At 45.1% G+C, this 23,004-nt stretch overlaps 1 protein-coding gene across 4 annotated transcripts in view; it reads right to left on the reverse strand.

Annotated features, from left to right (window-relative positions):
- The window catches only part of LRRFIP1 (LRR binding FLII interacting protein 1), a 101,670-nt gene that overhangs the window by 28,463 nt on the left and 50,203 nt on the right, over nucleotides 1-23,004 (reverse strand). For 2 of the 4 annotated variants that reach the window (XM_064515373.1, XM_064515372.1), the window contains exons 2-4: nucleotides 21,024-21,110; nucleotides 9,885-9,929; nucleotides 9,316-9,366 (exon numbers count right to left, since the gene is read on the reverse strand). In XM_064515373.1, coding sequence (XP_064371443.1) covers nucleotides 9,316-9,366; nucleotides 9,885-9,929; nucleotides 21,024-21,110 — 183 coding nt within the window. Of the gene's footprint in view, nucleotides 1-2,892; nucleotides 2,950-6,119; nucleotides 6,168-7,365; nucleotides 7,399-9,315; nucleotides 9,367-9,884; nucleotides 9,930-11,649; nucleotides 11,698-15,715; nucleotides 15,734-21,023; nucleotides 21,111-23,004 lie in introns of all 4 variants that reach the window. The other 2 variants (XM_064515371.1, XM_064515374.1) reach the window with 2 other exon arrangements.

Raw genomic sequence — 23,004 nt, forward strand, 5'->3', positions numbered from 1 at the left:
AGACTTAAAACCACTCTTACCTTCTGAAATACAACATTATTTAATCTACTTATATAGATAACATCCCTGTTCATTCCCCTCCGCACCTGTGCTGGAGCCCAGGACGCCAGCTGGGATTTTCCGCTGCAGTGTATCAGCCCTGCGAGCTTCTGCTTTGCCAGCACTTCACTGCAAAGCCCGCAAAGGCGGCTTAGCGGAGCGCAGGCCACCTGAAAGCAGCAGGATATTTATAACACCGAAGGGAGCTCGGTATTTTGGCTTCCCAAAAGCTTTTGCAACAGCACCTGTAGGTATGCTACACGCCTAAGTGGAACGGGCAGCAATATCCTGGGAGGGACCGTTCTGTTAAATGGCCATTTTCAACATGCATGGATATTTAAATTTGAAAACTGAGCTGTTTTCAGTGTAGCCTGGAAATCCGTATTCCAAGAAATTACACATGCTACAAAGCCAAAGGAATCATGAAAATGCAAAATCTGCCCAGCACGTCTGAACTCTGAGCGCTGCAGCGACTAGCAGAAACCGGACACAAATTCCATTAATTCCCCAAAGTTCACGAGGCCACTTCTAAAACGCGATAAACCAGTTGCTCTGCCCGGCCGGGGCCAGACGCAGCCGTACCCAGCCACGGCACGAGCGTGTCTGGCAGCAGCCGCCGTGCCGGGGCGAGGGAGGAGACCTCACCTCCCGGCACGCCTGCCCTCCTCAAACGATTTCTGCGCTCCATCTCCTGCAGCTAGCCCTGCGCTGATACAGGGGTTGGGGAGATGTGCGTGGCCTCCCAGGCAACGTTTAATCCCTTTGCGAGCCTGTGCGCGCGTGCAGCAAGGACCGCTCTCAAAGAGCTCCGCTTCTCTGCTTCCTTTCCTGCGCTCCGGAGACCTCCTCTCTCAGCCACTCTCCAACGTGGGGCTTTCCCGTGCGTTCCTCACGGTGGTCTAGACAACAGTTGTTGGTAGGCACCAACTCCATTTACTGATGTCCCTCCAAATGAGGGAACTGCGGCCCGTTAAGGAACCTTGTTCCTTCTTGGCACTAGACGTCTGTTACCACGGGCAAGCAGATTTGTGGCCAAGACACAGCACCCATAGGTATATGCAGAGGATAAATCTGGCCCAACTTGAAAAATCTAGGTCCCTTTCTACCTCCTTATTCTTCCTGAATGCCCAACAACAACAACAACAACAAAAGAACAAACAAACCACTCCGGATACACTGAATTGAGTTTAAAGAAATTACTTTCATTGCCACCCAGCGAGCTGGTAATCAGCTACAGGATCGGCAGACTCATCGCTCCCCAAAATGAAAACTTCTGCCTCTTCTCAGCTTTCCATTGCTGCTTTGGCAACCTTGACTCCTCCAAAGCCCCTGAACCTGGCTGCGTTGCTGAAGGTGAACGTCAGCCACACTGGCATCCACGGCTTTTGGAGATGGGGATCATGATGCTCCTACAGAGAATTCACCCCAAGCCCTTACCCCCGTCCTAAATAACGCTTCATCTGAATTACATTTAGTAACGAAAAGATCAGGGAACTACTGATAGTGCCATAATCAGGCTCTCGATACGCTAAACCCCCGTGCTACAAACCCTAGTGCCGAGATGGTTTTAAGTTCTTTAAACGGCAACCAAGCAGCTTCTCCTCGCTGGGGAACCTCCTCGCAGATCTTTTGCTCTTCGTGCCGGACCGGAGCTCTGCCGTATGTCAGGAAAGAGTTACGGCGCGGCTTATCAGCAGCGCTGCGTAATAAAGTTCCTTGAACTCGTCAAACCGTTCGGCAAGACTGCCAATAGCAGGACATGCTGTTTTCTTAAGAGCTTAAGCAAGAGCATGTCATTTTTTCTCCTTCGCATACGTAAGCTAAATGCCTAAAACCCCGTGGAAGCAACAATTTAAAATGGACATAAAACATAAGGTCCCGCTTTGTTATTTATACGAGCGCCTGTTTAGCTACATGATTATAAAGTAACCCCACTGAAGCCTATCTCATGTTTAATATGTGTTGCTCCAACGCTTAGCTAAATGGCATCTTAAAATAGGTTATTTTTCCTCCCTTTGTGAAGATAAAGGCAAGAGGGGGGGAAAAAAACCCATAAAACAAAACAGGCTGTGCCTGAAAAGAAATACATTTAAATAATCTGCCCAAACCACAGTATTTAACCGAGCAGGACCATTCCTGCAGCCGATGCAGGACGCTGGGGCTGGCACGGAAGGGAAGGGACCGTCGGGACCCACGCGCACCGCACTTAGTAATGAAGCTCTTTTGACAACTATTTCTAGAAATAAAGTAATCAATGGTAATATCACGTAGTTTAGTGGTAACACTTTCACGGGCTGTTCAGCTCTGTGGGAATTTCCAGCAACTCTAGGGTACAGTTTTATAAAGGAAAAATATACAATTATGCAAACTTCAAATATGCAAAGTACATTGGGGGAAAATTCAAATGCCAGAGACTCCTCTACCCGTGCAGATCTGAGACACAGACTAAATTACATGCGAGGACTGGGAGTTTCAGCGTTTCAATATTCAAACAAATGTTGCACAGACCAGAAAACGATCACTGTGTTACCTGGACTGCATGGAAATCCCCCAAGCTACTTTCCATCTGGCTATTTCTCTTCACAGTTTAACTTTTACCCAATTTCGATAAAAAGCTTACGGGATTCTGCCTTCCAAGTTTTACTTGTATCAAATTCACAGACTTCCTTTTCCACTCAGGGCCTTTTTTTTTTTTAATAGCTTATTGCAGCACCTCTGCATATGACAAAGTGCAAAGCCTACAATGTGCAAGACAGGAAAAACCTGCTTTACCACAGAAAAGAATTTGCTAATTAGCTTTAATCCCATTAAAGAGAGCAATAGTTCTTATACGAATATAAATCGTCTACTAACCCTGCTAGATTTTCTACTCTGGGATGATCCATACACGTCTTCCTCATAACCATTGGTCTGTCATGGAAGAAAAGGAAAAAGAAAAAAAAGAAAAGGAGAGAAAAAACCTGAAGCAAATCCAAAAAAGCATCGTAGTAAGAGCCATGTATGAAGAGCAAAGGCAGAGATGGCACTTTTCACAGATACACTAGGAACAGAAGTGCAGAATTAGGTCCTAATTGCAAATAGCCCATAGGAAACCTTGAGAATATGAACATTCTGGGGTCTGTCTCTACCCATAAACCGGCCAAAAATGTCAAGGATACGCTTGCTTGCAAAGAACATAATTCCCTTTTTTTTTTCCTTAAGAAATTCAGTTTAGTAAACATGTAATACTGTAGGAAACCTCTTTTATTTGGCTTTTCTCGACTAAATCTAGAACAGTGACCATCTGTCACGCGCTAGTATTTTGTGTGACAATCCAAAAATTAATAAGGGATTTTAATCTGTTCAGTTGTCTGCTATCATATTCAATAGTGACACAAATACATGTTCTCCGAAAGAGAAAAAGGATACTCAGAGTCAGCAGTTCATAAGCAGGAGAGATATTTCCAAGGCCCTGAGGCAGCAGGGTCAGAGATAAAATTAAAAATCACTACGACGTAGCCTGGTTTGAGGCTGGAAACAAAACATTTGAAGATGAGATGATAGACCCCAAAATCACGAATGCTGGTACCACTAAAAGCTCAGATTTCTCAATCAGTTCACCATATTAGCATCACTACATGAGGAGGCTTGCTTTAACACAAAGAACCAGGAAGCCCTCCCATGCTTTTGGGAGGGGAAATTTAATAAAAAGTTTAACTTTTTTAAAGTCTAAATTTTAATGCATTCCTGAAATGAAAACCCAACTAAACCCAACCTGAATCAACTTTCAAGCAAAAATATATACTCTAACACTTTGCTCAAGAATGGTGAGAATGGTTCTTCAGGAGTTGAAGACAACACTCCAGCCGCAGCCTCAACAGCTCCGTGTAAACCTATTACTTCTTCTGTTACTACTCCAAAGAATTAAGTTTGCCTTTTTTCAACAATGCTTCGTGACTAAGTGTAACCTCAAATCTCGTTCTGAATTATTCCTATGCAGAATTCCTTGTTTTTGTATTAGCATATTTAATTTTCCCCCTTTTCTAAAGTGTACTAGTCCTCATTTGTTTTCATTGTTACTCAGTTTTGGCAAACTGCCTCCTATCATCAGCAGTGTTTTTATTCTAACCTTGCGTGAAACCTCCTTTGCTCCATGTCGCCAGACAACCAGCAATATAGACTCCTGCAGAACCAGCTTCTCCTTTCAAAACAGATGATGCTGTCTTCGATGGGAAGAGACCAGTCGAGAGCCTTTCCAGCTGTATCTTATTCTAACAGAGTTATTTTTCAACTAATTGTGCATTATTTTACAAGGATTTGATCTTGGCCAAGGTTTCATATAAGAATGTCTTGTGGAAACACACCAAAAGCCTCATAGTCAAGTTATAGTCACATTTCATGCTTTTCTTTTATGAATTTAAACAATTACCTTGCTTAGCTAGGGCAATGAAGTTGAATTGACATGATTCATTTTCCACAAAACCAGATTACGTGTTTCTCACCGTCTCTCCGAGGCACTTCTAAACACATTTTTTTAATTTACCCTAGTACCTTTTAGACTTCAAGGTCCATAGCCCAGAAGCTCCATAGTCCAGACCACTTCTCTTGCCGCTATGATTACTGTCTCCCCATCTCCAGGGACCTCGCCAGCTCACACTGTCGAAAGCAAACTCTCCGGACGTAGCGTTTCAGACAATTCTTTGAGTTCGGTAGGGTGCATTTTATCAGATCTTGCTGACCTTTGTTCTGTGCTATGCTAAAATGTTAATCAGCTGATCATAATGTCTATGAAAATGGAAGCAAAAGAGACAGCATACTGGGGAGGCTGAAATATTCAGATTTTACTTGTTCTCCCTTCATAGCAACATAATTGACCCTATTCTTTTCTATGTTTTCCTCTCGCTTCTAATGGATGTAGAAAGCCTTCTCATTGCCATTAGGTCCATTTATGCTTGTAACACTTTGTGCCTTGGACTGATTTCACCCCTAAAAGCTAATGCTACTCCTTCACGCTTGTTCTCAATCACACATCTGATTTAGCCTCCTCAGGAGGCTCTTTGCTGATCGCCAGTTTATCGGAGACCTCCAACCCAGCCACGACAACCTCTCAGGGCGACTTGTACCCTTCCTCCCCGCAGCGACAGCCCACCGCTCTGCCTGCTCTGTGTGCTCCTGCATCCCCTGCAACCGCTCCCCAGGAGACTTCAACTCAAGTCCCCAAAGCATTAAAGCCCGTCATTCTTTACCTTCCGTTCAGGTCCGGCTTTCCCATGCGCTGAGAAGTGCCCTACTGATACAGGTACCAGTAAAGCACTGGTATTATCCAGAACTACCTTCAGACTTCCTGATTAATATTAATGTGCATCATTACCCTAATCTCCTTTGGAGACATAGAATGCTTTAGCATTTTATCATCTCCACGAAGAGCAGCTCCTTGGACGGCAGCACTGCCATTTGCAACATGCCACGCGTTGCTCTGAATAGTTAACTCGGCATCCCAACCTGAAAGTAATCCCAAGCTCTCCGTTTCCCACACAAGATGCTACTGATGCTAAGACAAAGAAGGCATTTAAACAAGCTCCCTCTACCCTTGATTTTTTCCCCTATTTAAAGCTTCAGCACTCTTAGCCAGAACTAACATGCTTCAAAAAAAGAAAAAAAAGGCAAATTATTTGTGCTCCTGAAGCATTATTAAATTACTAGCTACTCAAGTGTTGTTATAAATCAGTGCTAACCCATTACTTTAACATATGTAAAACAGTATTACTCCCTACATGAAAAAAATGCAGCCCTTACTATATAAGTTCCATCTTTTTTTACTTATTTCTGTGTAATGTTAAAACTCAAGGTAGGTTTTGAGTTTTTCAAGATGCTCTTCACATACAACATTGACGTAAATGAGCGAGTGGATTATACTACATTTTGCCAATGAAGGGATACTCAGTATTTTTACACACCCACCAAGTCCAGAGAGTTGCACTGTATCCTTGACATTAGGCTGGTTAGCTCTTACAGCCAATATACTTGCAAATACTCTCCAGTGCCATCACAGCGGTTTTGCACATAAAAACCTCTCTAAGACAGACAGTCAAGATACATACTGCTTTGGAGTAGCTCTTCCTTTTGGTCCTCTCATTCTCTAATCCAGCCTGCAGTGAGATTAAGAACGCAGGATGAAACAAGATCAAGGAACGTATGTGCACCCGTCTCTAGGCAGGCATGCATATCAACATGCAAAAATATCAGTCCCATACTTCTCCAGCTCTACAGAACACGGCTCAGTAAGCACACAGGGAAAATCAAATTGCATCAAACTCAAATGACCGGTTATTAAAGAATATTTCTAAAAGCGATGATAGCACTGTTAAATTTAGTAGTCACAGTTAACATTATTCATGCTTGCTGGGTTAAGTCAATTAATAGAGCTACCAGCTGTCTGTACTTACTCCATCAATACATCCATGCAAAATCCAAATGTGTTTGAACTATTTCTGTATATAGGTCACTCACAAATAGATTCATTGCATTTCTAATTTGAAATAGAGCAGGCAATGAAGAAGAGGGTGAGAAAACTATAGTCTGTAAAATTGCTCTCCACAGCTTGCTTTCCAACATACTGAGGAGGAAATAAAAGCCACTCCAATGAAGTAAAACTGATAGTCTTTCAGTAGCTTCATAGAAGAAGTGCAACCACATCTTGCCTCTTGCGGAGACAAAGAGACCTCTGTTCAACGCAGTGCTGTCACAAGAGAGCACTGTTAATAGTCCGAGTAAATTTTCAAAACGGAGCGTAAAGTCGCAATCTCCATTCCCCCTCCATGCCCCTTCTCTTCTTCCAAGAGTCTTCCACTATATGCAATGAACATACTGCGGAGTCTTCTTACTAGCCACAGAGTTTGATTTTATCTTTCAAAGTAAGGATAAAAGCTGAATGCACAAGCTGCATCTTTGGTAGATAGCACAGTTGTCCTGTTACCTCTGCTAGAGCTATTCAAAGTGAGTTTGTGAGGGGTTTACACCTTTTCAGATTCACACTGAAATAAATGTAGAACGTACCTGGTCAAAGGATGGGCAGGCTAATAGACACAGGGAAAATACAAGCTGCTCTACTTTGTCCTATGATAACTACTGAATTAGATCTAGTTTTGATCTCCCCAGTCACTCGGTGCTGGATGTATGTGCCAGAGCGGCATGTGAGGGGGTAGGGTCTTCACATCAGAGACCACGAGATACCATCAGGATCGTTTTAGATCATTCCTTGTCTTAGATCAGTTATGACAATCGGTGTTAGTTTCTGCTTCACAGTTAGTTTTTAAACACCCACTGCAACCTTCAGGCTATTCTCACCACTGGATAGGTGCTGGCATATTCCAAGCGAGACTGTCAAGGCATGAGAGGAAAGAAAAATCAGAATACAAAGGAAAACACTAAAGGAAATGATGGGAAGCAGAGGAAAAATAAAAAGGCATAGAGATGTAAATCCCACCTAAATAATTTTGATAATGCTAGATTTCTTGCACAAAGCCAGAAGTCAGGAACTTTGGCTAGCAGAGATACCAAGGACACAGGCACAAACCATCACCAGTGAGTAATAACGCAACAATATTTCCTACTGGATGGTCCCGGATTAGACAGCAGCCTGCTGAGGTAGGCGAACAAAGAAGCTTGCAGTAAAAAAAAGAGACTGAAGAGATGCTTGGTCATCTCATGCTCAGGATGATGCTTTCGAGCTTCCCTTCGCATGATAAGAATCAAGCGAGGGGAATTTCCGAAACGAGAGAGGCCGGACGGTTTTGATGGTTTCAGAATGAGGCACAGAAAAGCTATTAAGGATGCTCCGCCACTGCAGCTGAAGGGTGCCTGCCGGAGGCACAAACACACCCGAGCTAACAGCATACCAGCTCACTAGGCTGCTGCTTATGCTCTAGTCACAGCTGGGCAGCTTAACCCAACTAGCCAGCCTGGTCTAATCAGCATCTCAGGTGGTTCTCGAGCCCCTGCTGATGGTTGCACTGCCAGAAGTATTCACAGACATCTTCCCCTCCAAAATACCTTCACAGACACATTCACAGGGTCACTCAACCCTGCTCTTCTGGGGATGCTTTGTCAGAGAGAGGAGAAAAAAAAAAAAGGTAATTCTGACTTAGGATTATTTTAATTTTCTTTTGAAATATCTATGAAGTGAAGTCTCCATAGAAGACAGAAATCAAGAAAAAGATCTCACTACGAATGATACAGGCCTTGCTTGTTTTATAAAAACAGGACTGATCATCCAGCTTTACCATGTAACTAGTGCTACTGATAACCAAATCAAAAACAGCAACATTAGTTAAAAAATATATATATTCTCAGTGAAACACAACCATTTTAGGCACAAATGCCTCCATAACCTAAAGCTGTCACTGCTGATTCATATCCAGAACTGCTGAGTGCTTCCTCGATAGTCCAGTATTGACCGTCCCAGTTGTGTTGCCAGCTGAATGCTCCTCCGTGAAGCTCAGCAGCAACGACCTCTGGCCATCTACAAAAGACTATCAGCGCATGCTGAGACAACAGCATTAAACGCTGAAGAACTAAACTGCTTAAACTACCTTCACAGTTACAAGAGCTGATTATGTCTATGCTAGAGGGGAGTTAAGATTAGTGCACGTGTGTACTATCTGGACAGATACTTTGAGAAAAACTGTTTGAAGTTTTTCTGCAGATTAGCACTGGTGAGCTGTGACAGACTGTGCTCTGCTAATCCCTCCCCAAAACTCAAGTCTGCAGATAGGTTTCAAATACCTCTGCACAGCATTGAGGGAGGGGTTGACCTGTGTTCCCAAAGTGCTCAAAGACTTATCTTTACACCGATAATTTGTTTTGGGTTTTCTGAGCTAATGAACATTGATCACAGAGTGGCTAGGGCTTCCCTTCCCAAAATCTCAATATCGATAATGAGACAGGGAACCTTACATGGTGCATACAAGAAATAGCTGTGTAGACCAAAGTTTTGCTATTCCTGCAGGAACAGCAGAGAATAGCCTTTACCGGAAGGGTATCTATGGAGTTGCATGCTCTGCTTGTTGTCTTCAACAGTGTCTACAAACTTGGCGATTCCCCTGCTTGAAAGAGTTATTGGCCTAAATGTACTTGAGAAAAGCATAAGCCTTCAGCATGGAAAACAACAAGAACTTGGAGGGAAGGAGTTATCAGAGAACTTAAAAAAAAAAGATGCTGAATAACCAGTCTGGTGGTATAGGAGGATAATAACTTCATTAAACACACATGCACACTTTAATTGTACAATTTACTAACCCTCAGGCTTCCACGGCTACCCACAGACATGCGCTCATCTTCATCTGAAGCCTATCAAAAGAAAGTGTAAAGACAAGAAAACAATGAAAAGAACACAAATAACAGGCAGCAAAGTAAATGCAAGATGGCTTTGATGAGACAGAGGGAAAAAATTATAGGATAAATGCCTTTAAAAAATACATTAAATTATAAATAGAAAGTAAATGAAATCATAGAGTGCCCAAGAATCGCCATCAAGTATTTTACTACAGGATGGATTACAAGCGTGCTCAGGTCTTCCCTGCTCCCTTTTTGGCTCACAGTCTGAATAAATGAACTTTAAATGTTCCCAGCAGGTTATTTCCCACCTCCCACCTCTTTAATCCCGGCCATTTGCAAAAGTTCCCCAGCCGATTTCATCTGGCTGGGGAGAGAGCAGAGAAGGCATGAAGCAGTTCTGTTCTGTTTTTAATCGTTATTCTTTGGGGGGTTGCTTTTTCTTTCAAAAAAAGAGACTGCCCTTATACGCTACTTTGTTTTCTTCACGTGAAGCGTCTAACTCTAAGGAACAAGCAAAAGTAAATACTAACCGAGGCATTTCTTCGGGCTCTACGGGAATAACGCTCACTGTCTTCCTACCAAGGCAGCAGAGAAAAAACAAAGAATGAAGCGTTGAAAGGACAGACACACCAGCGCGGCACTTTGAGAAAGACACAGTGAAACTTCAGTAACGTTTAGGAGTCAGTAAGGTTTAAACCAAATAATGGAAGGTAACGCTACGTCAAACTGGGGAAGACATTAAAAATAAATAAATAAATAAAACACCAAAATTATTTCCTTCATTCGTGACCCCAACTTTGCCCCCCTCCCTTTTAGCCTTCTATACGCTGCTATTAAATTTGCAGAAAACTGTACGCAGTGACTTCTGAATGCACAACCAAGTGCATCTCCCTGCATCTAGGAATCAGTATACTTACAGTGCGTTTGTAATTAAGCTTTCCAGTTTACAGTCCTTCCAAATAAATCTGAAAAATATTTTCTCTGAAATACTTTGGCAGGACAACTGTCATTCTAGTGGGCATGCCAGGGAGGCACAGCCTGGCCGTTTCCTCCGGCTAAAAGCATCCGGGGTCTGCTTACACCTCTGCAACACAGGGCACCGCCGCCGTTTGCGGGACAAAGATTGCACTAATCCTGGAAACGCTGTTGGAAGTATTGTTGCAACAAACTGGTTTTACATGGAATTTAGAAACAGTGGTAGAGAAGGGGGGGGGGAGGGAAGAAAAATAAAGTTCAGTATTGTAAATTAATGGTTGTCACAGGTGAGCCGATTTCTAAGCAAGCTTGAGTCCAGCCATTAAAAATGGTCCATCCAGATTCCCATCAGGGGATTTCTCGAGTCCAAGCTCACCAAATATGGATTTAAAGAGACTTAATGGCCCATCTGTGAGAACGGGGCATCTTGGGCGGACGGTCAGTCCCTGCGGCAGCAGCCTTTCAAAAAGGCAGGGACCAAACCAGCTTTTACGCAGAGCAATCGTCGAGGCTCATAAGGAGGCTGGGGACCTTCAAAATCCATCTTCCACGTGGAAGGTCAGCTGCTCAGTTTTGCCTTTCTCGGCAAGCATCTGGACAGGGCTACTCGGGTTGTAGGGCAGGATCACGAGGCCCAGGAGCAACAATTTTCATCTGGTATCACTCATAAGTGACTACATAAACTTGTGATTAAAAAAATATATATATTTTTAAAACAATGAAACAAATCCAGCCCTTTAACAACCCTTTCATCTTACGTTGGGGTTGTTAAGATGGCCAGATGCTTTTAAGGGCTAAGTCTGTATTTGATACCAACTTCAGTGGCTTGGCAAATAAGAAAATCCAGGAAAGTGCATTACCAGAAAGAGTCTGCACTGCCGCAGCAGCAGTAACAGTGCAGCCGAACAGTGCCGTGAACCGGTACAACGATAACTGAAGCAGCATGAATAAAACTTGCCCCAAAATGAATTAAAAGTGGACTTTGAAAAGACAGAAATTGTAATAAAATCCACAAGAAATCAAGCAAACTCCTCGTATTTTAAGCGGCTTTAATGGGTCTATGTCCCAATCTAATTTTCAAGTGACCAGGTGGAAGTGGAGGTTTGTAAAGGGAGACAGCTCTAACCAAACCCTTGCAAGTATTTAAGCTGATGAAAACCCACATTTCAGGTATAAATGCAGACCGCAACAATCTTTGTGGAAAGACTGCAACCTGCATTTCTGATGCATGAAAATACCTGCTCTGTGGGATTTCAAACTCTAAACTGTGCAAAAAGTTCACCACGTAAAAGTTGGGTAACTGCGTTGATCAAGGCCTACCATCCACTGCTCGATGTCGCCCCATTTAGTATCCAGACCATAATATTTCTATAGACAGAAAAGGGAAAAAAACAGAGTTTAGACGAGAAAGGTGAACACCGAATGTGGAGACATGCACGGCCAGGTCACAGCAGAGACACAGCTTCACGCACACGGGTTAGATGACCACACCAGTGAAAAGCCACACACGGGGCCGTGGGAGACCTCGCCTGAAGCCCGCGTCGGACCCGGCACATGCCCAGAAAAGCTTCCTTGCGAAGGGAAAGGAGCATTCGCCCGCGAGGCTGGGGTATTAAATAGCTTCTTGTTTTTCAGCAATGCAAAAAAACCAGTGCTCTGGGGAAAGGAGCAGAGAGTGTAACGAGTCTTGAATTCCTGACCCATTTAAGTCAAGATTCATTATGGGGGATCTCAACACACACCACTTTCAGGATGAGAAACGCTGTCAAATCACGTTTACCGTACGGATTTACCAAACGGGGGAGACAAGTTGAATAAAACACAACTAATTTCTGTGCATTCTTATTCATCCTCATTCATTGTTTTTGCAGCTCTTCAAAGCTCCTTTTCACAGCGCAAGACATATTTTTGCTTAGACTTCAATCATCTTGACAGTGGCACAGTATCACGAATGGGGACAGCAGAGGAACTGCCAGGCTGTGCTTCACCCTAGTGAGCCAGGCTGGAAAGCTCTCCACAGCTCCGTACCAAATGTCCTACGGCTTCCTCGAAGATTGCCTCTTCTGCTCTGTTTCTCTGTTCGTATTTTCTTTGCATAAGATCTGCAACTTCCCACTGAACTTGCATTTCCACCAGACAGCAAATAGGTCAGAGACTGGCAAGTTTAACAGGCCTTCTCCTCCTCCCTCCCTGAGCATGCATTTAGAAGCTCGTCTCAAAACGTTTGCATTTATAATGATACCCATAACATTCTTGTGTGAAGGAAAAAAAATCATTGGACTAAAAGACAGTAATCAGCAAAAGGAAATTCTGGCTTACGGAAGTACAGTATGTATTTTAGAACAATTTAAGTTTTGCACTTTGCGGTTCGTGGGATAACTGCCTGCTTCCTTAGAGGCAGAAAGGCAGGAGTATCAGCAGTCAAAACACGAGCTCACGATCAAAAACTGGAATCTTGTTCCAAATTATATTCCTTACTTAGCGCTCATTCAATGGTATTAACGCAATCTGTCTTACTTTTGCCCTTAAAAGCCCCACTCGCTATTTATTAATAAACTTGAAGAAACATCTAAGCACTTTCTTTGATATTGTATCAGGTTATTCCCACTTCAGGCTTCTTCCTCATTAGACAACGAGGTGATCTGCATCTGCGGATCACTTTCATCTTAACAGGTCTGCAGAGAAGAAAGCCTGTCACGAAGTCGAATATGCACGCAGTTGCTCAGGTAGGACATCCCAGACTGTATAAAGTTGCTTTAAACACTGTCAGCTTTGAGCAAGGGGAGGGACCTCACAGCAGCCCAACTGCTTAGGAGAAACATTAGAAATGAGGTTTTTAGCCTACGAATTTGAAAATGGGAAACAAATTCAGCACATGCAGGTTTAACCAGCATGCAAACGTGTCTCTAGGACAACAAAGAGACGACAATTCAGCGAGATGACTGACCACATCCCTAACCGAGCACGGAGGTATTCCCTTCGCTCTTCCTCGCAAAGCCTTTAAGTATGGGCTCCAAGACATCTCACATCCCTACGCAGCACTCGGCCAAAATGCACTTGAGTGATTTTTTCCCTTCAGCCTGCCTGAAAGCAGTGAGCACCACCTTACCTAGCATTAAACATTTCCTCACAAGCGCTCAGACCGGTTACTTCCCGGCAGAAGCGTGGTACATACCACCGCCTGTTGTAAAATTACATGTTATTACGTACCGCATCCTGGCAACGGCCCCTCATCCTTGCAATTACAGCGTCCAGCTGGCCAGGACCGTGCCCAAGAGCAGAACGCAGCGATCACGCTTCACCGTCAACCAGGTCAGGTAAAGCCTCATTAGAGGCTTTCTTTCCTCCCCAAAGATGTGTACGTGATTCCCTGATGCTCAAAATCAATTTAATTAAAAAACAAAGCAAACCAGAACGACAGCAAAAGCCCGCTGTGAAAAGAGAGAGTCCTTTCTCACATGTAGAAAGGACCCATAAGCATGCTAACAATTTTTTCAAGTCTACTGCCCCTTCTTTTTCCTTTCCTTCGTTTTCTCCGCTTTCAGGCAAAGCCATCCCAATTCAGTTTTGCCGAATGCACGCAGAGAGCATCTCTTAAAGACCTGCATGTTTTCAGAGTTCTCCTCCTCACAAGCTCAGGTCCACTTCCAGCCTTCTCCTCCACCATTTAAAATCAGACGGCTACAAGCTTAATATTCCCAAAGGAAAATGTTAACGAATGCAATTGCCAGGAGGCTATTTTTAATTTATATTCAGCTAAACAGAACGTCCCACACTGGACTGCACTGGTAACCTTTCAAATATCAGGTATTTTGCCAAATCAACTACTACTCATTCCTTTCTCTAATCAGCTACTCTCTCTCCTTCCCGAAGAGGCATTTCATGAACGAATGCACAGGTTTAAAGAAGAAGTTACACTTATCCATTCGTTCAGTCTTTAGTTAGATGTCTTTGCCAGCCTCAAGTTCTCTTCTACCCTGAAAAGTGATATTAAAATTAAATAATTAATGACATTAATACCATTGAGAGAGAACTGCAGATCCGATTTGCTCGCTAAGGGACAGCGGAACCGCTCCACGCGCTACGGGCTGCCGTGAGGTTAACCCACATTTCTTCCCATCCCCGCCACAACGCCGGGAGTAAACAACTGCCTGGCCTCCCACGGGGCTGCGCGCGTACCAGAAGATTAAATTGGATTAGCTCCCATCAAGGAGATTGATAACAAGCCTGTTGATCCATGGGAAGACGTTGATTTGATTCACTCAGTACACAGTCAGCTCCGCAAATAAAAACAAGGGTACGATATATTTGTCACCAAATCCGTGAAGTCAGGATTGAACACCAGAGCAGATGATTTCAGCAGATGTCTTCATGTAGATACGCACTTGAGGACAGCATCTCCACGAAGCACGCGCGCATTGCTAGGTCAGGCCAGTGAAACATGCAGTTAGGGCTACTGGAGTGCCAGAACCAAGCAAACAGGCTTTGGGTTTAGGGCACATTCATCATTCAGCAAGCAATAAGCATTTCAGAAAAAAAAGTATCATTCAATGAGGTGGAAAACAGCAGGCTTAAAGAAATATATGCTTCTTTGCTCCCCGCAAAAGCTCTTCTCCTTCGAGGTACTATGTGGTTCATGTGCTGGAAAGACAGAGGAGCTAGACATCATAGAAAAAATATTTTCTGCAAACTTGTGCTGCTACACAGCGAGCGGCCTCAGTTACAGCTATTAATACCACCGTCATGGTTGGCATTTACAGCCACGAGCAGGTAATTGCGGGGGGAGAAGAGAGCATGGCTTAAAACTGAGGGGAACAGAGTATTAATCTAAGCATATAAAAGCATTTTTGAATGCTCAGGCCACGTTGGAAGAAAGGCAATATACTTTATTTGTTGTCAGATTACAAATTCACCACATCCCCAATTTACTCCAGTGACTTTTTAATGGACAAAGCCACCCGGGTGTCATCCTTCCTGGTGGCACCTGCTAAATGCTTGCCCAGCCTGAAATATTTTCAGCGGTACCCTTGGCCTTCACCATGCAAACCGCTGTACGGTTCTCCGTGACACATGGAGTCACCATACGCTCTCCTACGATGGCTCCTTTGCCAAATTACCCTTTTGCTCTTTCCTTGCCGGACGGTCTGTGGAAGAGATCATCTTAAGTGCCTGACCAGGGACATTTTTTCATGGGTCACCTTCCCTGCTCCTCTTCATCACCCACCCCACAAGACTAGGGGAGGGCAACTCTATGGAAATATAAAGCCTGCTGCGCATCTTCCATACTCGGGAGGTTTTTCCAAAATGCTGTCAGGACTGGCAACGTGAGGAGGAAAAAAAAAAAACCAACACACATGCAAACAAGAAAGCGAGAACCAAGCCCTACCTTCTGAACTTGATAGATCTACGGGAAAAAGGAAAGGAAAGAAACAAGGAAACAACAGCTGGCGTGAATGAACAAAGAGCAGTGCAGTACTTACAACCACTTACGAAAAGGAGGAGTCATTGATGCAGAACGTACAATGGCACGCGAATACAAAACAAAATTCACACCAAAACCCTGCAAAGTCGGGTAAAATGAAAGCTGTGTTTATATCCTAGGCCTCTGCGGCTAGCTAAAACGCAGCGTTTCTGCTCAGATACCCGCTTGACGCTTCGAGCTCCATTCAACCTTCACTGCCGAGACTTCACACCGCACGGGCGAATAATCCTGCGGTGAGCGAGGAGCTCGGGCATTTCCCACCCCCTGCTTAAAAAAATAAATGCCCAAATATTCACCTGGAAACAGCACTAACCATGGGAAAAAAAACTTTCCTTCTGTGGAGGGCAGAAATTGTCCTGAACTGACAAAACATAGTTACAAAAGCATCAACACCATACATCTTTCACCCCACAGGAAAGCGGCAGCTTGTTAAACAGTCGGAAAGTCGGAAAGTGCACATGTACTGCTAGCATTAGCGGGGAGAATTAAAGCGTTCTCTTTGTGGGTTGCTTTTTCAATTTTTAATAAGTTTCCACTGATCCTTGCACCATTTGCAGGTGCTAACAAACGCGCTGCTGCCTCTACAAAACTGTTGCCGTCTCGCACCATTTTCACAGTACACAAATATAAGCTCAATTTTGCTGAAGGGGAGAGCTGCCCTTGACTGATGGGCTTTGTAAATCCACATGAGAACAGAAAAGGTGTTTCCAGCCCACTATTTCCTTGTGCCCCTCCTAGCCTTGCTAAAGCCAGAGACCCTTCTCGTTCAGAAACACATAGGTAGCTACACAAATTCAAAAGGAAATTGTAGTTTAATTCCCCACGCTTTTCTGCCGAACACCTACCTTTGCATCTGGGGGCAAGGACCCCCTGCCACCTCCCCAGATAAACCCTGGTGCCGAACGAACACCAGCGCTAACCCTCTGCTCCGCAAGCGCGGCCCCGGGGGAGCAGCGGGTTGCTCCGACTGCAACCCGCGGGCTGCTCGGAGGAAGGCAGGGTGGTCGGTCTCTTAGCTTTTGGCAGATTCAGATGGTCCTTGCTTTCCATCGCTCTTCTGCGACCTTCCAGGCCAAGCGGGATGCTGACGCCAGGAAACAAGGCAGACTCCTTTCGACCGCTGCCTCCACGACCTAATTGCGAAGGGCAATGGCAGAGCCCAACTTACTGCCTCAGATGTATGCACTCCCACTCCGACAAGCGCACGGGGGAGAAGTGAGACCCACACTTAAAACAAGCATTCCCCCACAACTAATCCCCTCGCTTATCTTTCACTACGAAGACCTCTAAAGGGAAAAGGCATTAGAGCCTCCCACAGCCTCCAAGAGGCATGCTGACCGTGGTCTTTGCCTCCTCTCCCGCACACACAGCGTGCCTCTGACCCATGCACAGAAGCCAGACACCACCGCGTCTTCGATGTGGCCGCTGTTAGCTGGCTGTTTCAACCTGCGAGCTTTCGCTTCTCCACGGCGTTGTTTCATCCACGACGTGCGTGTCTGCAAACACTTCTCACTAGGGCTGGGAACATGTAAAGGCAAGTTCTGTTGCAGACTGGGGACATCTGCACATGGCTGCTTTCTGAGAGCTTCGCCCAGCTTGGAGACGCCACCATGGAAGTCTTAGTTCCCAGGCTTCAGGCTCGGCACAGCCGGTCTCCCCATTGAGTCCAGCCCAAGCAAGATTTGGGAGAGGTCTTGTGCCCCAGCTGATTGCTGATGGCCAGGATAACAGCACAGCCACGACAGCAGGTGGTGGTGAAAGAGAGACACAGACCAAGCTCCATATGCTCCTGGATTTCATCCCTGGCACGTGTGCACCAAGCCTCGCAGGCAGCCTCTTCCCTCCTGTCCAGACTCTTGCTTTCCTCTGGGGCTGCCGGGACTGGGACACCGCCAGCGCTAGCCGTGCCAGGGCAGACTCGGGGACGCTTAATCCAAGCGAGGGAAGAAAGCGGCCTGAGTCGCAATCAACAGGGCCCTTGAGGACACCGAGAGCGCTTGCAAGCCCTTTGCCCCCAGAACTTGAGCTTAGTTCACTTCCATGGACAACCTCAAAGAAGACATGGAAAAAACCCACCACAGAAAACACTAGTAGCATGTTTTACTCCAAAGATGAATCCAAAGGAGGAAAAGTATGTGCAAGTAAGCGAGCCAGAACAGGAGGAATCCACAAGACAGCAAAGGCAAGGTCTTCACTTTATGCCCTTAAGTCAGAGCTGAGGATGAAGTGGGGAGACAGAGTGCACTTGCCTTTAACCAAAAGCACAGGCTCATCTGCTGGCTGAACTGGCATGCAAGACTCTTACTCTGCAGGTCAAAGAGTGGGAGGAGATTATTCTCTTTTCACTTCAGGCTGAATATTGGTTTAAACAGCGGTCTCTGAGTGTGCATCCTCAAAGGGACGTTTAAAATCTTGCCAGCAGAAGACGCAGAAGGTACTCCTACGTGAAACCTTCACTGCAATTACCCCTAATGCTGCAGCTTTTAAGTGTCTTGGAACAGTACTGTAAAATATTTCTTAAAGAAAAGGCTTTAATATATCTTATGCCATGCTTCTAGGAAAAAAAATATATATACAAAAGAATTCTTTTTCCTCTCCGTTTTAACCCCTAGAGTGAGCAATTTGTTACTCAGAAAATCGGAGCCAACTCTTGATTCTTAGATAATCTTAGGTTTCAAAAATTTACCCAATTTTTTTAAGATGACGAAAACGAAGCCCGGATTAAGGTCTGTAATACTAGATGGCGGACAGGAGAGGAGCCAATTTCCAGTCACCAAATCCAAATCGTTAAACTACACCACTTTGCTGCCAGCGAGAGCTATACTGCCATGCTTATAGCTTGTAATGGTAACATCTGGAAACTTTTAACCTACATCAACAATATATATTCTCAAGCGAGCCGTGCTGCACAAGCAGCCTGTCAGAGCATGTACATTGCTCTAAGCATGAACAAGTACACACACATGCAGTAAATTTATTTATTGCTTTTTAACTACTGTAACTGCCTCTAAAAAGCCTTCTGAAGAAATAAAGCGAGTGCTTTAAATCCGGGTTATTTAACATGGCAGCTGTGTGAAATGTGCTATTTATTACTCTGAAAAGTTTGTGAAGAGAAGTGAAAACGGCAGACGACAAGCTGTACACACACCAGCATCACAGTACGTTCTCCTCCAAAGAAGGGGTAGATGCCAAATCTCTCGTGCTGATTGCTACTTAGAAAATTTTTTATTTATGTTGTCTTTCCTTATGTTTGCAAGATGCATGTGCCAATGAAAAGCTTGCTGCAGCTGTCCTCACTAGCTCTACCTCGCATCTGGAGGCTGCGATGAAGCTAGCTGGAAAGTTTCCTGGACGACCGAGCTTGCAGAATATTAAACAATTGTATAGCCACGTTATATAACTTATTCCAGTGAATCATGAAACAGATTATAATGAATTATTTGGGCTAGCTTGCACCAAATTTGATATTTTAGAATGACATCTTGTACCATTCAATTTCTATCTATATAAAGAGATTTTCCCAAATTCTCAGATCATTGACTCTTCAGTTATTACCTGCAGGAGCATGCATGCATACAGTCTTTTCAAGAGTTAGCCTTCACGGCTAAATTTCCATTTACTAGGACGTTCTTTGCAGCATCAGTTTCTAATCTTTCAGGTAAGGGTGGTGGAGAACCAGCTGCATTCATATTATCTAAAATTAGATGGTACCACCGCAGTCAGCTGCCATAGCACCCATATTTAGTTTGCTGCCCAAATAGCTATGGCATCGTTTTTGTTTGCCGGGGATCTTTCCGAGGCTGCTAGGCAAATCCCATCGCTCCGGCTGTAGGCGCAGCGGGAAGCTTTTCAGCAGTCCAGGCCTTTTGACTGTGGCCGGGGTTACAAGAAACACCGTTCAAGAAGGAGCAGTAGGATTACGAGCCCCCTCTCTTCCACGAGCATTGTACTTGCTAGCAAGGCTCCCAGCAGCTCTTACTTCTGGTGTGTTTGAAGGTACCTCCAACCCTGCTGCGGCTGCAGCGCGTTAAGACGCATCCAAGCGTGCCTCGGCTAGACGAGATGCTCCAAGCGCAGAGCTCAGCCCAGGCAAGCTGCCCAAGTGCTGCTCCCGTTCCTGGCCGAGTATTGCAGCCTGCAGCAGCACTAGTCTGCGCCCAGAGCTTGACTCACTCTTTAAAAGCTAAACTGGATTTCTCTCTGCACCTGAAAGCAGAGATGTACATCTATTCTTCCCTCGTATTTTTCCCCCCTTAATTTCCTTCATTCTTTCCCTCCCTTCAAAGTTTGAAGAAGGTAAATTACGATTGCTATTGGCCTTGTTATATCTACTCTGCTCATTCATTAAACGCATATCAACAAATGCAAGCTTTAAACCCTTTCGGTCCTCATCGCTGGCTCAGCCACCTCTGCCAACTTGTGCTTGCAGCCATGTTCCTACAGCACCCTTTCAGCTTCTAAAACTTGAATGCAAATGATGGGGTCGACCTCTTGGTGGGGAGGAAAGGACATCTAGTACACCTCCTTTTTGTTAAACACAACAGGAGAATGAGCCTTTTTAGTCTTTAAGTTCATTAAAGACCATTCCTTCACTGGAAGCTTGTAATCTCCTACCGTGCCTCTGTACGCCAGCGTGCAATTTTGCTGATAGTATAAAACAACTCGCTTTTCCAAGATATGGGAGAGACTATGCTAGGGATTTAACTCCAATACGTTGAGGAAGGCAAAGTTTTGCCAAGTTCAACTTCTGCCATGACTTTCACCCACAGCAGGCCATCATTTTTAGAAACAGGGCTGACCATAGCAGCAATAAAGCAAAACAACTTGCAAATAAAGAGTCACAGAAGTGCCAAGACTCTTCCATATTCATTAGATTTCTCGTGAAGTGCTAGGAGCACCTCCCTTCCCCCCCCCCCCCCCCCGGTGCACGTACAAGTTGCATATCTCAAAGTTTAATATTAAACAGTGATTACAAACTAACCACCGGTGCTTGTTGTGAATAATTACATTGGGTTCACTGAGATAAAATTATTGCCGCGGTCTCTCTTTTTTCAGGCTATTTCATATCCCACGATCAACTAACTGAGCAACACTAGCTCCGCAGGGACTATCAATGTTTCAGCAAAACAAAGATAAACCCTTTCTCCCAGGACCTTGGATTACATTCAGGGTAGAAGATGGTCAAAACGCCTCCCCAAAGCCTCGGACGTACCTCTTTCTGCTGTCTCTCCAGTTCCTTCATTCGGATCTCCCGTGCCTCCGCCCGCGCCGCTCGCTTTGCCGCGAGCCTTGCTTCAGCCTGCAAAGAGGAACACAACCATGAAACCAAAGCTGGGCGACCCAACGCGAAGCACGCTCCGCAAGCGGGGCACGAAGGAGGGTGACTAGGCTCGGCAAGGCTGTAAACAGATCCGTAGGAGTTAATTCCCTATTGCAAGCAGTGGCCCTGCCTTCTGTAATTTGTTATGCTTCGGAGGCAGGTAATACACCCCCGTGCAGACACTACCCTCAGCTAGCAGTCGTGTTCAAAAGTTCTTCGTGTGTGGCGGGGTTTTTTTTAATTACTATTTGTATGGATAGAGAAAACAGCTTTATTTATTTATTAAGAGAAGCCGGTTTTGCTTGCTTTTTTTCTTTTGCGGGGCGCATGACTTTCCACCGATGAATTAACGTGACCGGCAGCAAACACCGCGATGCGCCGTTTTTCCCGGCGCGGACGCGGCAGCGGGACATCGGCGCGGCGCTGCTCAGCCTGCCCCGGCGCAGTCGGGCCCGAGGCGGCTGGGGCAACGGGGCAGGGAGCCCGAGAAGACGCACGGGCTGCGCGGAGGTGGCCAAGCGCTGGCGTTGACGTCCAGACCTCGCGCCGGTGGAAGGCTGCCAAGGACGGGCCTCCCGTGAGAGCGACGGCACTTCCTCATTTCGACGGGGTTCGAAGGGCCAGAGCGTGCTTTAAAGCAACATTTTTATATGCAGTTTTTAATACCGGGCCAAAAAACCAAGAAACATTGTACAGAAGATGAAAACTCGGTCGAGGCTCAGTACAGTGCCGACGGGGAGCAGTTCACCCGGCGCGACTAAGAGGAGCTCGGCAGAGGGTAAGAGGGATCGCTCTGACAAGCCACTCCGGGATGACACCGAGCTCCTCCCTTCCTAAAACTGTTTACCGCGAGTGAAACAGCCAGTCTAACAGCCCAAGCTACAACAATATCAAGGTCAAGCACCCAGAGAATCGGAAAGCAGCTTGTTCCTCTGCTCAGTATGCCTAAACAGGAGGGAAACACAAAATGTCATTCCTTCTTCCCCCCTCTCCAAGTACATTCACCACCCAAACTAAACGGAAAAGAGGCGGGAGTAGAAGAGGGAGTAGAAGAGGGAGTAGAAGAGGGAGTAGAAGAGGGAGTAGAAGAGGGAGTAGAAGAGGGAGTAGAAGAGGGAGTAGAAGAGGGAGTAGAAGAGGGAGTAGAAGAGGGAGTAGAAGAGGGAGTAGAAGAGGGAGTAGAAGAGGGAGTAGAAGAGGGAGTAGAAGAGGGAGTAGAAGAGGGAGTAGGTTGACTCATATCTTCAGGTAAGAGAAAAAGGGCTAAGCAAAAAACTAAGCAAGCTGGAGCACGGGTGGGAACCTAGCAGCGCTGCTGCAGTTAACTCATCAACAAAAAAAAAACAGCCACTGTGCAAAAATAAAGTCCATGCAACTGATGCTATGTTAAAAAAGAAAAACAAGAAACACGCACAAAAACAACCCACAAAAGCAACCCCTCAAACACTGATGTCCTTCAGTTTGCAAAATCCTCCTCTGCTTCATTCCATTGCCCCTAAAATTTAACTGCTTTGCAGGCAGATTTCAATGACTATTTCAGCTCCCCGTTGGGCAAATACAATATATTTACATGAAATGAGTTTTTAATTCTTACACCACAGATGGTTTTGCCTTTAGCAACTACTTGCAACAACAAAGTCCTCTGCAAAGGTAAGATGCCCTGGCGGAAAGGACGAAGCGACTACGCTGGCTGTATACAGAGCCTTGGGATTTCGGTTCACTGCTTGAATTTCAAGATAACCAGCTCTGCCTCGGAAAGACATTGCAAAATACACCTGCGGTTTTCTGCCTCTAAGAGACCTCCACGTTTGCACCTGGAAACGCTCAGCTCCCGTCACCTCCGAGGGCTGTTAGTTACAGAGCTGAACGACGG

The sequence above is a fragment of the Dromaius novaehollandiae genome, chromosome 7 (assembly GCF_036370855.1).
Source record: "Dromaius novaehollandiae isolate bDroNov1 chromosome 7, bDroNov1.hap1, whole genome shotgun sequence".
Classification (NCBI taxonomy): Eukaryota; Metazoa; Chordata; class Aves; order Casuariiformes; family Dromaiidae; genus Dromaius; species Dromaius novaehollandiae.